At 30.9% G+C, this 15,017-nt stretch overlaps 1 protein-coding gene across 1 annotated transcript in view; it reads right to left on the bottom strand.

Annotated features, from left to right (window-relative positions):
• LOC142320256 (neuroligin-1-like) overlaps positions 1–15,017 on the bottom strand; it is a 770,210-nt gene that overhangs the window by 595,030 nt on the left and 160,163 nt on the right. Inside the window, exon 3 of the mRNA XM_075357957.1 lies at positions 5,758–5,910. Coding sequence (XP_075214072.1) covers positions 5,758–5,910 — 153 coding nt within the window. The remainder of the gene's footprint in view (positions 1–5,757; positions 5,911–15,017) is intronic.

Here is a 15,017-nt window from a genome sequence, read left to right as displayed (position 1 = left end):
TTATATCAGAATAAAATAAAAATGAAATCACAGTAGTAATAACAATAATAATAATATTTTATATTTACTAATATACTATATTTATAATATTATTTATTATAATGATTACACCTTTATGTATTCCAACCTTTGTTTCTCGGTATTATGTATTTTAACCTTTGTTTCAATACTAACGTTTTTTACTACCTTTATTTCCTTCCGTTAATTTAACCTGGTTGCTTTTATGTATGACCTAACAATTTTTTTTTCTTCTAGTAAAAATTTACTGTAGGTTTTTTCACTTTTAATTCTTTACACTTCAAATTTTGTTAATCCACTAAATTATTCATATTCATCTAAATTATATCTTTAAAATGTTTACATTTTATTATCGAACAAGATTAAACAAGCAAAACAAAACGGATGTATTTTTAAAACAATGATTTTTTTCTCGAAAAATCCTGTTTTTTTAGATATTAATTAAATAACTGGTTTCAATGGAATCCCGCTAATTTACTATGAACTATCCGTTTTCTTAAATGTTGGTTTACCCTTACGTATAAAAATGAGCTTTCAAAATATTTTTGAGAACCAATAAAGAAATGTCCAAATAAGAATAGAGGTGATTTGCAGAAAATATTCAGGAAATACTTTTCTTAACTTCTCAAACTTTATTTTAGAAAAATTAAACAACTATACGAGGAAATGTTAAAAAATTATACTCTTCCAATCAAAATTTGTAGTAAATACGTCTGGAGTAAAATTTTCAAGTTATCAAAAACACCATCATAAAATTATATATGACATTCAAACCATGTATAAAGATATATAACTGCATGTGATATATAATTGTACAACATTAGGTAATGAGCGCCGAAGTGGAAAAGAATACTGAACTACTTTGTTCTTTACTAAAGCTTCACAATTATTGAATTTTTAGCAATACATTTAAACAGGGAAAATCTTAGTTTTTCCATGATTTTTTTTTCTTCGTCATTTGACTGGTTTGATGCAGCTCTCCAAGATTTCCAATCTAGTGCTAGTCGTTTCATTTCAGTATACCCCATACATCCTACATCCCCAACAATTTGTTTTACATATTCCAAACGTGGCCTGCCTACACAATCTTTTCCTTCTACCTGTCCTTCCAATATTAAAGCGACTATTCCAGGATGCCTTAGTATGTGGCCTATAAGTCTGTCTCTTTTTCTAACTATATTTTTTCAAATGCTTCTTTCTTCATATATTTGCCGCAATACCTCTTCATTTGTCATTTTATCCACCCATCTGATTTTTAACATTCTCCTATAGCACCACATTTCAAAAGCTTCTAATCTTTTCTTCTCAGATACTCCGATTGTCCAAGTTTCACTTCCATATAAAGCGACACTCCAAACATATACTTTCAAAAATCTTTTCATGACGTTTAAATTAATTTTTGATGTAAACAAATTATATTTCTTACTGAAACCTCGTTTCGCTTGTGCTATTCGGCATTTTATATCGCTCCTGCTTCGTCCATCTTTAGTAATTCTACTTCCCATATAACTTTCCATGATATTACTATAAAATTCCAAATCCCAACTATGGAATAAGCATTTTACTGAATGAAAATAGTGTTATCAAGCTTTTACTGGATACAATTATTGTATTCGGCAGTTTGCAGGATGTAAAATTTTTCCCATTTTACAGTGCAAAATATTTCATCAATTGCCTACTATAAAAAAACAATTAAGTAAAATTGCTGCAGCATGAGGCTACATTGTTTTGTTAAATTAGTTTGTAGAATTACAATCACGAAAAATTACCGTATATTGTTACTTACTGTACTTTGTAATTTTTACAAAATTCACTAATGATAATGATTCTTTGAAGAGTAGAGTCGGTCATTCTTTATTGAATTTAATAAATTAGGCTGGACAGTGAGATAGAATCACTTAAGTGAAAGTTCAAAACACAAGTGACGAACATAACTGGCTGTAAAAGGTTTGGACGGTGCTGCAAATAATAACACTGTGTTAGTAATATTGTAAGAAGTCTTTTATGAAACAATTCTGAAAACTACTGAGGAGTCACTTCCACCCTATTTACAAATTGAAATGTATAGTGTGTCTTAAGGATAGAACAAAACTAAATGTTTGCAGAAGCATCATATCTATTTAATAATGTTTTAAAAAGGCAACATGTTGTGCATTAGTAAATATCTGTGACAGAGATAATCATTAGGCTATATACGTTGAAAAATACTTAAGTATCTAATGCGGAGCTGAGCCATATATTAGAAACGGTAGTTACGTCTGGAGTGGAGGAGAGATTGGTGATCTGACGGTGGAAACTTCCCTTTCACGGGACCATTTCTATCATCTTTTGTCAAAAAAAAGCAGCCGTGAATTCGAAACTGACAATTTTATGAAAAATCGCTATGCTACGTAATTCTATCTAACAGCAAGGAATCTTATTGTAATATTTCATTAAAATCTGAAAACGAATTTGATCGTGACTGTCACAAACACACAAGTAAACAGATAAAGTGCTAATAGGTTGAGATAAAACAGGACGTTGCTTCGCTCGGTCAAATAGATATTAACCTAATTATACCGTTATTGTGCAGTTAAACAAACAAATTTATCAGTGATATTAGTTGGGTAAATCCTCCAATTTCCATGTGGACACCAACGTTAAATTACGCCGGATATAATTAGTAATTGGACCCACGATTGATTATTCGAATCACATACCACTAGTTGTTATATACAGTAATATATATTGGCAATTACTAAAGTAACACATTTTAAAATCCCCACCAAACACATGGGAAGAATAGAAAAACTTGTAGAAAATCATATTATACAACATCATGAATTTTATACTTTCTTTAGTATTTCAGAATTTATATTATTCAAAAATAGTTTTAAAGAGAATATTAAACCTTAAAAAGAAGTAACTGAAAACAATAGGTTACCATGATACATATTTTCATATAAACGATCTTTACGTTTTATATGTAAATAAAATGTACTACAATCATGTAAATTTCGGTAGAGGTTCATTAATCAACGTCTTTGGCATGCTAAAAAAAAAATAAATATATCAAGAATGTAGTTTGAACTGTCTTTAAGGATAACTTTTTTAATTTGAGGCATTTGTAAAATAAATATAAATAAAATGTGATTTTTACACATTTATAATAATCTTGCGAAGTCTCTGAATAATAGTGCCAAATTAGGTAATTGAAAGATTTTCCTTAACTAAAAACCATGATAATTCACTTATAATTACAGTAATAAAAGATACTCCTAGTTATAATCATCGTAATGTATGCTTCAAAATTCTTAACAACTATTATAGGTAGCGCTATGTTGTCAATTATATTTAACTTTACGTATTGTTTATCAAATGTAAATCATGGACACAGAATTATCCGTACAAATAATCTTTTTATTTACGACGACCATGTAATAATACTACAGGAGAATCAAAACAATAATTAAATTTAAATACCTCACATGAAGCCTCACATGAAGATTGATTAGCCTGATGATAAAGCAAATTACGTCGATAGTTATCATAGAACTGTCGAATAGAATAAAATAAAACAAAAAAATGATTTTGTTATTTGCGTCCAACAGCCGACGGTAGAACTTTTATAATGGTAATAAATATTATTATTTTATCATCCAATGGTTAACCTGATTTGTCGAGTTGAAATATCATTAATAGAATGAAGCTGTTATAAAAATATTTTAAAAATGCGTTCAAGGCTGAGAACCATGAACAGTGAATAAGAGACAACAGATTAATACATAAGTGACAATTGAAAAGGAATTTCATAAATTTCAATGAGGAAACCAAGAAGAAAAATAATGAAGAAAGCAGAAAGAACAAAACTTATGGAAATGGATTATATTCAAATGATTTGAAACGGTTTGGTCATGTAGTAAGGAAGAAAAATATAAGGTTGGTAAAAAATAATATCCAATTGCTGGAGAGGGGCAAAAGGTAAGGTGAATAATTGTTAAGATCATGTACTTCAACGTAATAACATGGAAATCATTGTTACAACTAACCGATTAACGGCAGAGATAAATGACAGAAGACAAAAAAAATTAATTTATTTTATATATGTACGTGAATGTTTGGTTGAAGACAAATAAAAATAATCTCATAAATAAGTTGACAATATTAATCTAACGATGAAGTAAAGGTATTTAGAAGGAATTAATTATAAGGTTATAATTAAGTTGAATACAATGTAAAACTGGATATTGGGTTTATTTTTATCTATAAATATTATAAAATTATTTTTGTGGTCATTTTATAATAGAACTAAAACGTATGTGGCTAAAAAAATTATTCTTAAACGAAACCATCATTCGATATTTCTTTTATACACAACCGTTTAATATGAATATATTGTTGTTACCAACGATTTTAATTCCAATTAATGAAATATTGCTTAGAGCGATACATTTAATATACGAATACGAGTATACCGATTTTGTAGCACTGGTCGGAAATTTGCCTGTCTTCCCAAAGAAAATAGATGTATAAAAGAACAGTAAAGAAAACATTTAATTAAAACACATCACTGCGAGAGATTTCTTTCTTTAAATTGCGAAAATAAATAAGAAAGAATACAAGAAATAATTGCTTTAATTTATCATAAACTAAATTAAGTTCTTCTTGCCTAGAAGTTTTACCTTATGCGTAAATTAAAAAAGTTTCCACTTGTGAAATATTTAATTTTTATGGTCGGTTTTTCATTTATAGTGAGGTATAGATCCTCTCACTAAAATTAATCTAATTTATTTTCAGTAATTAAAAACTATTATCATAAAACAAATATGGTATTCTTATTCATATTTCTTAAAATATTTTGGTGAAGCTTGGATTTATTTATTGCAATTAAAAAATATAGATGAACATTGTGAAATACACCTTCTGAAGGAGCACGTTCTGTTATTTTATTTTTGTTATATTTTATTTCATTTGATTAGAAGCAGAGTAATAGCTTAAAAAACTAGATCTAATTTACAATAATGTTATTTACGCTAATTTGCATTTAATTGTTTTAAGACAAGCAACTACGAAATACTGAACGTAACTTTCACTCTAGATATAACGATATTTGATCTTAGAAGCTCATGACAAAATCAATAACTGTTATATCAACAAAACAACGATTTAAGAGTGTAGATGATTCGGTGATTCTCCCTCATAAAACTAGAAATTAACCGAGATTTTCTTTTTTAATTGTACGATAACAATACATATGATTATTAATTCAAAAATAACTTATTTTATTTTATCAGTTTAAAATAAATTATTAAATAATAATTTAAGGAAGGCCGGCCGGTGGAAGGGTTTCGGCCTTTCATCCGGATGTCCTGGTTTCGAATCCCCGGTCAGACATGGCATTTTTCATACGCAAAATTTCCATATCTTATGCACAAGCTTCAAGTTTATGTGGCGATATCACCAAGCACAAAAATAAATAAATAAATATATATGAACCTACATAATTTGAGGGATACAAATAATAATGGGCTTATTATTATAATTTGAAGTATGATAAACAGTTCTTACGCACGTGTTAACTAACAATGGAAAATATTTAACATGATATTGCTTATGCCTAATCAAAACAAATATCGAAATTAAACACATTTAATAAATTCTACACAAAACTAGATTTCTCTGGCAAAGTTTACACAATTATTCTGGCTGTTATAAAAAAACAGATTTTTGTAAACATGTGTTAGAACGATAATAACTTACCCAGAATGCCGAGTCGATAATTGACAGTAACTACAATAACGTGTCCGTAACTGGCGAGTACGCTGCCATCGTAAGGATTTCCTGAGTTCCATTCGTAGGACTCTCCATGAACAAATACAAGAACTGCATAAGGTGCTTCTAAACCTCGACTTCCTGTTTAAAATAAAATAAATTATATTTATAATCTAATATTAAAGCTAAAGAAATTATTTACTCGATTGTATACTAAAAATATCTTTTGCCTACTGGAAAGTTCCGAAGAAAATTATGCATATATATAAATATAATTTCAATTATTAAATATCAGTTTAGTATAAAAATAAAACTAAAAAAATTAAATTCTCAGAAAAACATTGTAATTTAGTGATAACATTTTTTCTAGAAAATTTTCATAAAAGAAGACTGTCTACAGGTTTCATTCCTTAATGGATTAAAAAATAAAAAGGCTTACCGTGTAATTATAGACATTTATAGAGGTGGTAAGTGTGTGAAGTCTTGAAAAAAGTACTCTTTAGTAAGAAGAGATATCATTTATCATTAAATGAGAACTCATTAGAAATCTGTAGGATTTAACTCTTGAGATATTCAAAGCAATGTTTCAAAAATGTTTAAAACGATTTTTAAAAGAATCTAACTTGCTTATTTTTACTTAAAATAAATTGTTCAAACTTATTTCCACTTATTTTTAACATCTGCGGGTAATTTTCATATGGTTATTGTAAAAGACCTATTATTATTTTTAAGTTTAAAAGGGTTCATACAATCGGCTGCAATTTCTAAAATATTAGTCACAGACTTCATACTAATGCAACGTCTAGATTTTACAACAATAAGGGATTAAATAAATATTATTTAATTAACCTTAACACTATTATTACTAATGAGCATTGCGAACAATGCTGATCCTCCGGTAGTATATCTCTTGTTCCGGTGCGGTAACCGATATAATTCTCTATGGTATAAGGGATCTAGATCACAACTCTCGATTACCCTGGAGTATCCCTCCTATTTAATCAATCATAAAGAACTGCTACTAGAGGGACACACAGAAAGCGCACTCGCATACGGACAGCGCTTATGTTAATTTTTTTCATAACTCTGCTTAAAAAATATTTCGTATAAATCGAAACTACACTATAAATTACCTCCATTGTAGCAGCTAATAAAATTATAAACACTCATTCAAATAAGATTCCATAAAAAAGATTCATACCAATTTCCATTTAGTATGTTTTCTAATATTTATATTTCGTCAAAAGAATAAAGTGAAATTAAAGTTAAACGTGAAACTCTTGAAAATAGGACTGAACAATTATATGTATATTATTTTTTTTATATCTTGACCTCAAAAAACAATACCACCAAAATTATTAGTACTGCAAAAAAGCTTCTGAAAAAAAATCTTACGAATAACAAGAAAACTAAAATAGTAAGGAAACAGCAAAAAAAATTAATACATAGTAAAAAAAACAAATCTTGTTGAAACATGGGATCAACCTAAATTAAAACGCCACTCAGTATGAATAATAATATCTAGTAATAATTTTATCATGTATTTTAACTGAATTCGATTAAACGAGAACTTTCTCAATTAAACCCGTACATTTGTTATTTATTAATTTTTAGAATTGTAATAATTTTTAGAATCACCAATTTTATCAATAGTAATGATTATTTTTTATATTTTTGATTGAGTTACTGAGCTATTTTCACGATGTTTATATTTAAAGGTACAATGGCAACATAGATAAAATGAAGCGATTTTCTAATCTTTATCATCTGAGTTTACTGTTCATTACGGCGTAAAAAATAAGCTGAAATAATTTTGATAAACAAAGAAATTTAAAAATAAATTTGAAAAAAAATTGTAAAACAATCGAGCTAGAAAAGTAACACATATTTCTGCATTCTAGGCAGCTTTAGTTCACAGTAGATCAAAGACATTCACCGTAGTTTCTGTGCATCAGTATTCTTAGATTAAACTCTTTGGATTCTCGTCTTCGAATATGAGTAAATATAAATGGGTTTATATTTGCGCGGGAGACTTTTTTTCAAACGTATAAATATTATTATATCTGACAACATATTTTTAAGAATTTCACGTCATTGTTGAATGTTTCTGATGCACGGCTTTTACACACAACTTGTTTTAAAATATTTATCATTTTATTTAAATATAATATTTTTCGTTTATTCAATTTATTTTAACTAAAGCGCGCGCGCATACCGTATTTAATTCGCGAGGTGTGGCGGTACTAACGGCGACGGTCGGCACTAACTAAACTAATGTAATTTCACAATTTACATACTACAAATTTCTCTTGTACGGTCGGCATACCGATGTAGCCACGACGGTTAACGCACCAGGTACTGAGTCCACCGGGCGATCGAGAAATTCGAGACCCAACCAAACCGAGTTACTTCTTTACAAGTTAAATATTATTCATTTATTTAATTCTATTGCTCGCCTGCGACGTCACAGCATAGCAGTAGTTTAGAGAATTTTGTGGTGTGGTGGTGCGATATGTCAAAAAAATTTTTTTCAGATATTAATGTTTTATTTGTAAATAATAAAATACGACCTTAATCAGGCGAAATCTCCAGTTACCGATGGTGAACTTGCTCTACAGCCTCAACCCCTTGACCTTTTAAGATGAAAATTTAATGGCATCAATGCACCATGTATAGAATTAATCTGATCAAATTTGGTAAAAATCGATTCAGTAATTCTGGAGATATGAGGTGATTTAGAGGCTAACACCGAACACACACGTGCGTACGCACATTATTATCCGGAAAATTTCCATCCGGATTTTGGGTTCCTTAGGTGTCTAAACGTCAAGATCAGGTGAAAACCGCAAATCCCCAAATTGGAGAAGTTATAATACTTTCCCTTCTAGAACTATAATAATTAGAACTAATAACTATAATGAAATTAAAATTATGAACTAAAATAACAAATAATACAATTTAATTCTTTATCAATTTTAAGCTTTGAAATCAGCACCATGAAAGGCCAATCATTTTGTTGTTAATCTGGTGCTGAATTAAAAAAAAACATCAAAATTTAAATAAGTATTAGAAATGTATTTCTTCTTTTTACTTTTTAGTAGATTTTAATTCATTTTTTGAAAAGTATGTATTAATTGTAGCTTATTTTATTACACCCGTATAATCTAACTGTTCAGAAAGGCGGCAAAACTGAACTTGGGTTGAGATCACATTTTGCTAAAACAACGTAAAGCATTACGCTGGTAGTTAATAGATAATGACTTACAAAAGAAAATACAAGTTTGTATTCTACAGCTAGACACATTGCATCTCTAACCAGCATATTCACTAATAATATAAATGATATTCTGCTGTCTGTTAGCACAGTCAATCCAGTTCACATGCCGGCATATGGCAGTTAATTACTTCACAATAATTTATCTATACATTTAGAAAATTATTTTTTAATTTTTATATATATATATATATACACACACACAGAAGGAAGTTTAAGGAAAAACAAACTGACATTTATACCACTTATTGATTTAGAAAAGGCATTTGATAATGTAGACTGGAATAAAATGTTCGGCATTTTAAAAGAGTTTAAGGGACACAGATATAAGAACAATTGCTAAGATTTAAAGGAACCAAACTCCAATTGTAATAATTGAAGAGCTTAAGAAATCAGCAGTAATGAAAAAGCGAGTCCGTCAAGGATGTTCCCTATCACCATTACTTTTTAATCTTTACAGAGAATTAGCTGTTAATGAAGTTAAAGAACAATTTAAATCCGGAGTAACAGTGCAAAGTGCAAAGATAATGATGCTACGATTTGCTGATGATATAGTAGTTCTAGCCGAGAGTAAAGAAGGTTTAGAAGAAACAATGAATGGCATAGAAGAAGTCCTTCACAAGCATCACCGCATAAAAATAGACAAGAACAAAACGAAAGTAATGAAATGCAGTAGAAATGAAGTAAATGGACCACTAGATATAAAAATAGGAGAAAAGGCTAACTTATGGAGTATTAAATAATGGACATTTATGGAGGTAGAAAAAGTTTGTTATTTGGGAACAAAACTAAAGATGGACGAAGCAGGAGCAATATAAAACGAAAAATAGCACAGCCGAAACGATCTTTCATTCAGAAATATAATTTGCTTACATCAAAAGTTAATTTAAACATCAGGAAAGCATTTTTGAAAGTATATGTTTGGAGCGTAGTTTTATAAGGAAGTACGACTTGGACGATTGAAGAACCTGATTAGAAAAGATTAGGAGCTTTTGAAATGTAATGCTACAGGAGAATGGAAATATAAGATGTCTGGATAGAATGACAAATGAAGATGTATTGCGTCAAATTGATGAAGAAAGAAGCATTTGGAAAAATACAGCTAAAAGAAGATTTGATTTGATTTGCATGGCATTTCTCCCGCCAACACCCTATTTGGTCGCCCTAAAGCATAAGACCGAATATCTGTGCCACAAACGGCTATTGAACCTCGAATCAGTTTAGCGACCAGTTCCCTAACTAGCTCCTAGAGCTAACCTAGTGAGCGAACTAAGCATGCTGCCACACATCACTTGCTTCGTGTCCCACCGCTCACTTGTCATATATTCTAAAATGGGTACACCGTCAACTACTAAAATATATATGACATTCAACAGATTAAATTTATCACGTCAAGACAGGAATTCGCTGCCACGCCTAGGTAGCTGAATGCCCGCAAGTACCAGCCCACCAATATTAAAGCGCTTGTAGCTTTAATTGGCTGATGTCCAGCTATAACTCTCGGGTAGCTTCCCACAACAGTGAGGTGGAGACTTTCCCTTAAATAAACTACTGATGCCGGTTGAACAAAGCAACGGCATCAAGGAAACACTCACACGGTCCGACAATGTGGCTCACGCCACACGCCGCTTATGAGTGGCCAATTTTCCCCTTGACCTCTAAGTTCCTAGGTGGCCTGAGTTCTAGCCCCCCCAAGAGCTAAAAGAAGAGAGAGACTTATAGGACACATTTTAAGAGATCCTGCAATAGTTGCTTTGATATTGGAAGGACAGGTATATGGGAAAAATTGTGCTGGCAGGCAACGTTTGGAATATGTAAACAAATTGTTAGGGATGTAGGATGTAGGGGGTATACCGAAATGAAACGACTGGCACTAGATAGGGAATCTTGGAGAGCTGTATCAAACTAGTCAAATGACTAAAGAAAAAAAATTATTGTAAAGCTGTCAAGTTAAATTTTTTTCTTCTTCAAAAATACTGTCAATCTCCGTAGTGGAGTGGTAGCGTCTCGGTCTTTCATCCAAAGGTCGCGTGTTCAGATCCCGGTCCCGCATGGAATTTTCCTACGCTCTCCATCCCTATATATCCACGTTACAAGCTTCTTTGTAAGTTTCTGTGGTGAATTATTCATCAGTAAAAATAAATCTTCATATTAAATTAATGAAAATAATTTTACTGATACTTTTATAAAAGAATTTTAATTAAATTTATTTATTTTTCAAATTTGTTAATGTTACTATATTGTTATTTTTTAATTAAAAGTGGCTAAATTACTTCTCTTTTAATTTTTCAGCAAGTGCATTATAAAATTTACGTTTTTATAAATATGTTTGTTACTACGTATGTATTATAATGCTATACTCTTAGTAAAACTTATGTTATAGGCGCACCGTATTAAAAAAAAGTAATTAGATAATTGTACGTTGAATTTTAATTAGAATACATATTTTCTTTATGCGGTCAGGAAAATAATATATTCTTTAAGTTTATCAGATTAATTATTCTTTTATGTAAATCTTTCACCCTCCGAAATAAACTGATATATTTTTTTTTACAATATCTACAGTAGTTTGCGAACTCACTTTTGCGTTTTATTACTGTAATTTAATATCAAAATTATTTTAAAAATTCGTACCTTGTTTTTTAAATACACCTTTTTGTATAAAAAGAGACCGTTGTATCTTTTAACTTATTTAATTAACCTAGCTAAAAAATGTGAATTAATTTTTTCCCATTGCTTTGTGTCAAAATGTAATTTTTAATTATTTAACCTAAAAAAAGATTTTACATAAATTTAATAAAGTTAAGAATATCACTATCAAAAGTAATTAACTATCTATCTAAATTTTTAGTTATATTTTTACAGCATATATTTTAATATACATTTTATCAATAATTTAATTTTATGTGTATTTAATTTGTTGGTAAATAACAGTTTAATGTTAGAAATAACACAAAGATTAAAAAAATACGTTCCCAAATTAAGTTTTTAATTTTAATAATATTAGAAATAGTAATGTATACTTTTCAGCGGGAATAGTATAAAAAATTACATTTAAATTAAAAAAAAAAAAACTAAATAAAAAATAATAGCTGAACAAGAAATTAATTACAATTACAAAAAAATCTATTTTATTTTCTTATTAGCAGACTTATCAATGTGTTTGTAACTGATGAAAAGGTATAAAGATTTAAAAACCATTAAATTATAACGAAAAATTCAATTACTTGTAATGCATTGGTTAACATGTGCTTAATTGCATGTAAAGATTTTATTAAATGATATTAACGTAAATGAAAATTGCATAATATTAAAATTACAATATTCCTTTTCCTGTCAAAATAGAGATAAATTTAATAGCAAGGTTTATTTTTTACTTGCGAATGTTATACATTCATATAATCCCAATGGACCGATGAAAATATCTGAAACAAATTGTTTACTAGAGAGAAAGTTATGATTTTATATATCATTATTTCCCATTATTCCCATTTAGAAGAGTGCGTGAACTTGAGTCAAACAAGGCTTTACTTCCTTCTCTTTTATTTTCCTCCCAAAACGTCTTCTTCCTTTCACTATGTTTCTTCTTCCTCTCCTCCGCCCATATTCTTCCTATTTTTTCTTTTTTTTTGATCTTGTTCAATTTTCTTATTTCTAATTTCATTCCAAATTTCCTTCTGTCCATAATTTATTCTTCTGAGATGTTCAGTCGTTCCAGGCCGTCTTGTATTTTAAAGTCCATCCAAATGGACTTTAACTTACTTGCCTTGACGATGTTGATAAATTTCTTAGTGATTCTATCTTCCCCTATGCTGCATAAGTGTCTGTAGGATTGTAGACGCATTTTCCTAAACTTATCGGTGATGGAGTCTGTGTTGGGTCGTTTGATCCAGGTTCCGTGTCTGAGGACCGCACCGTGGATTTTCCGTTCTGCTTCTCGATTTCATGAATTTCCATATTATATATATGATTTTATATATATTTATAAAGAAGAAAAACAAAAATAAAAAGTATATACAATTACTCAAAAATGACTAATTAACAAGAGTTTGACTAAATTCAAAAAATCAGATGGTAATTTCACATCAAACTCTACAGGTTATCAAAATTTATAAAATTTTTGTTATGGTGTACATATATATTTCATATTTACTCTTAATTTTCCTGATAACTACTATTCGTTTATAATGTGAAAACATTTGCATCCTGAAATCTAATTAATGTATTCCAATCTTGGTTTATAGCTACAGTTTCTAGAATCCACATGTCAGGCTACTATCAAAAAGTTAAATTTAGTTGCTCATATACTGTATATGTTCTATTAACCTTAATAATAGTTAGTTTTGTTATTATTATAAAATATTTCTATAATTTTTTCTCGGAATCTTCTTCAAAATTTTCAGTTCCCTTTTTACCTACTGTGCACATTTCGGTGTCATAAAATTATATTACGTTGTTCTTGGGCGATTCGGTAACAATTAAAAGTAAGAAGAAAAGAAAACTGAAAAGAGATACCAAGCTAAAGTTTTGTAAATGAATCTATACTAATATAAGCAAGAGAGAGCTGATTCATGGGTAAAAGAATTTAAGCAGTGAAGATGAGGTTATAATGAGCTGATAAATGATGTACCCAGCGTAACCAGCTCCGAAATATTTTTAGTTATTTCATTTTTTTTTGTGATGGAGAAAAACACTTTCGTGTTATCATCGTTCAGATAACGCGAAAAAAAAAATTAAATAGTCGAATACAGATGCACGGCCTTAAGAAACAAGATATTCGATAGAATCATCATATAGTTTCCTACAATATCTCCTATAATATGGTTTGCTTGACATTTCTCCGGCCACCACCCCATTCGGTCGCCCTAAAGCATAAGACCGAATGTCTGTGCCACAAATGGCTACTGAGCCTCGAAAAAGTTTAGCGACCAGTGTCCTAAATAGCTCCTAGAGCTTACGTAATGGCGTGAGCGGACTGAGCGCAGTGCCATACACCACCATTTTACGTGTCCCAACTTCTCACTTGTCATATATTTACAAAAATGGGTAAGCGCACCTCGTCAACTACGAAAAATATATATGACATCCATAAATTACAATTTACTTTGTCTAGACAGCAATTTGCTGCCAAGACTAGATCGCTGAATGCCAGCAGGTATCTGTCCACCATATTAAGGCGCTTGGAGTCCTAATTGGCTGGTGGTCAGTCATATACCTCAAGGTTAGCTTCCCATAGTAGTGCGTTAGGAGTCTTTCCCTTAAGTAAACTACTGATGCCGGTTGAACATAGCAACCGCATCAAAGAACTCCCACACGGTCCGACAATACGGCTCTCGCCACATTGACTCGCCGCTTGTAAGTGGCCAATTTTCCCCTTGAAGCCATAAGTTCCAGGGTGGCCCGATCTCTGCCCCCCCCTCCAGAGCACACCTGTCAAACATCAGGTGTTCATTTGACTGGACCTCCCCGCAGACGCACAGCTCATCACAGCTGCCAGGTGGAACCGAAAGAGATATTGGTTTAAATTAACATGGTTAGTGAGCACCTGGGCACCCGTTGCCCTTAAAAACGGAGAGGCATACCATCTCCCTGATCCCGTATAAACTTGTACAGGGATCTTAGTCGTGTTGTCCCATTCCAGCTGCCACGCTTCCATCGCGACGCTCTGCAGCCTCTTGAGATGGGCAGCCGGCGGGAAATGGACAACTGAACGAAATTTAGATCCGGTGCATTGTGATCACCGTTCCGTTCCGGTACTGGCCCGGCCCGAAACCGCATTGAAAATAACTCGGCCTGGCCTCTTCGCAATCTCCACATTGCCGCTCGAACATTCACCACTAAATCGATGAGAAGAGCCTTTCCCAATACGGTCGTAGCCTCATAGGAGATTGTTTTAAAAACAATAGTGCATACAATGAAGGCTCTGCGCTGGGCGCTCCTTAAATTTCAAACAAGTGCTGTATTCATATCCAAG

Source organism: Lycorma delicatula, chromosome 2 (assembly GCF_047948215.1).
Source record: "Lycorma delicatula isolate Av1 chromosome 2, ASM4794821v1, whole genome shotgun sequence".
Lineage (NCBI taxonomy): Eukaryota > Metazoa > Arthropoda > Insecta > Hemiptera > Fulgoridae > Lycorma > Lycorma delicatula.
Note: the sequence above shows the minus strand (reverse complement) of the source record. Positions and strands in the feature narration are given on the sequence as shown.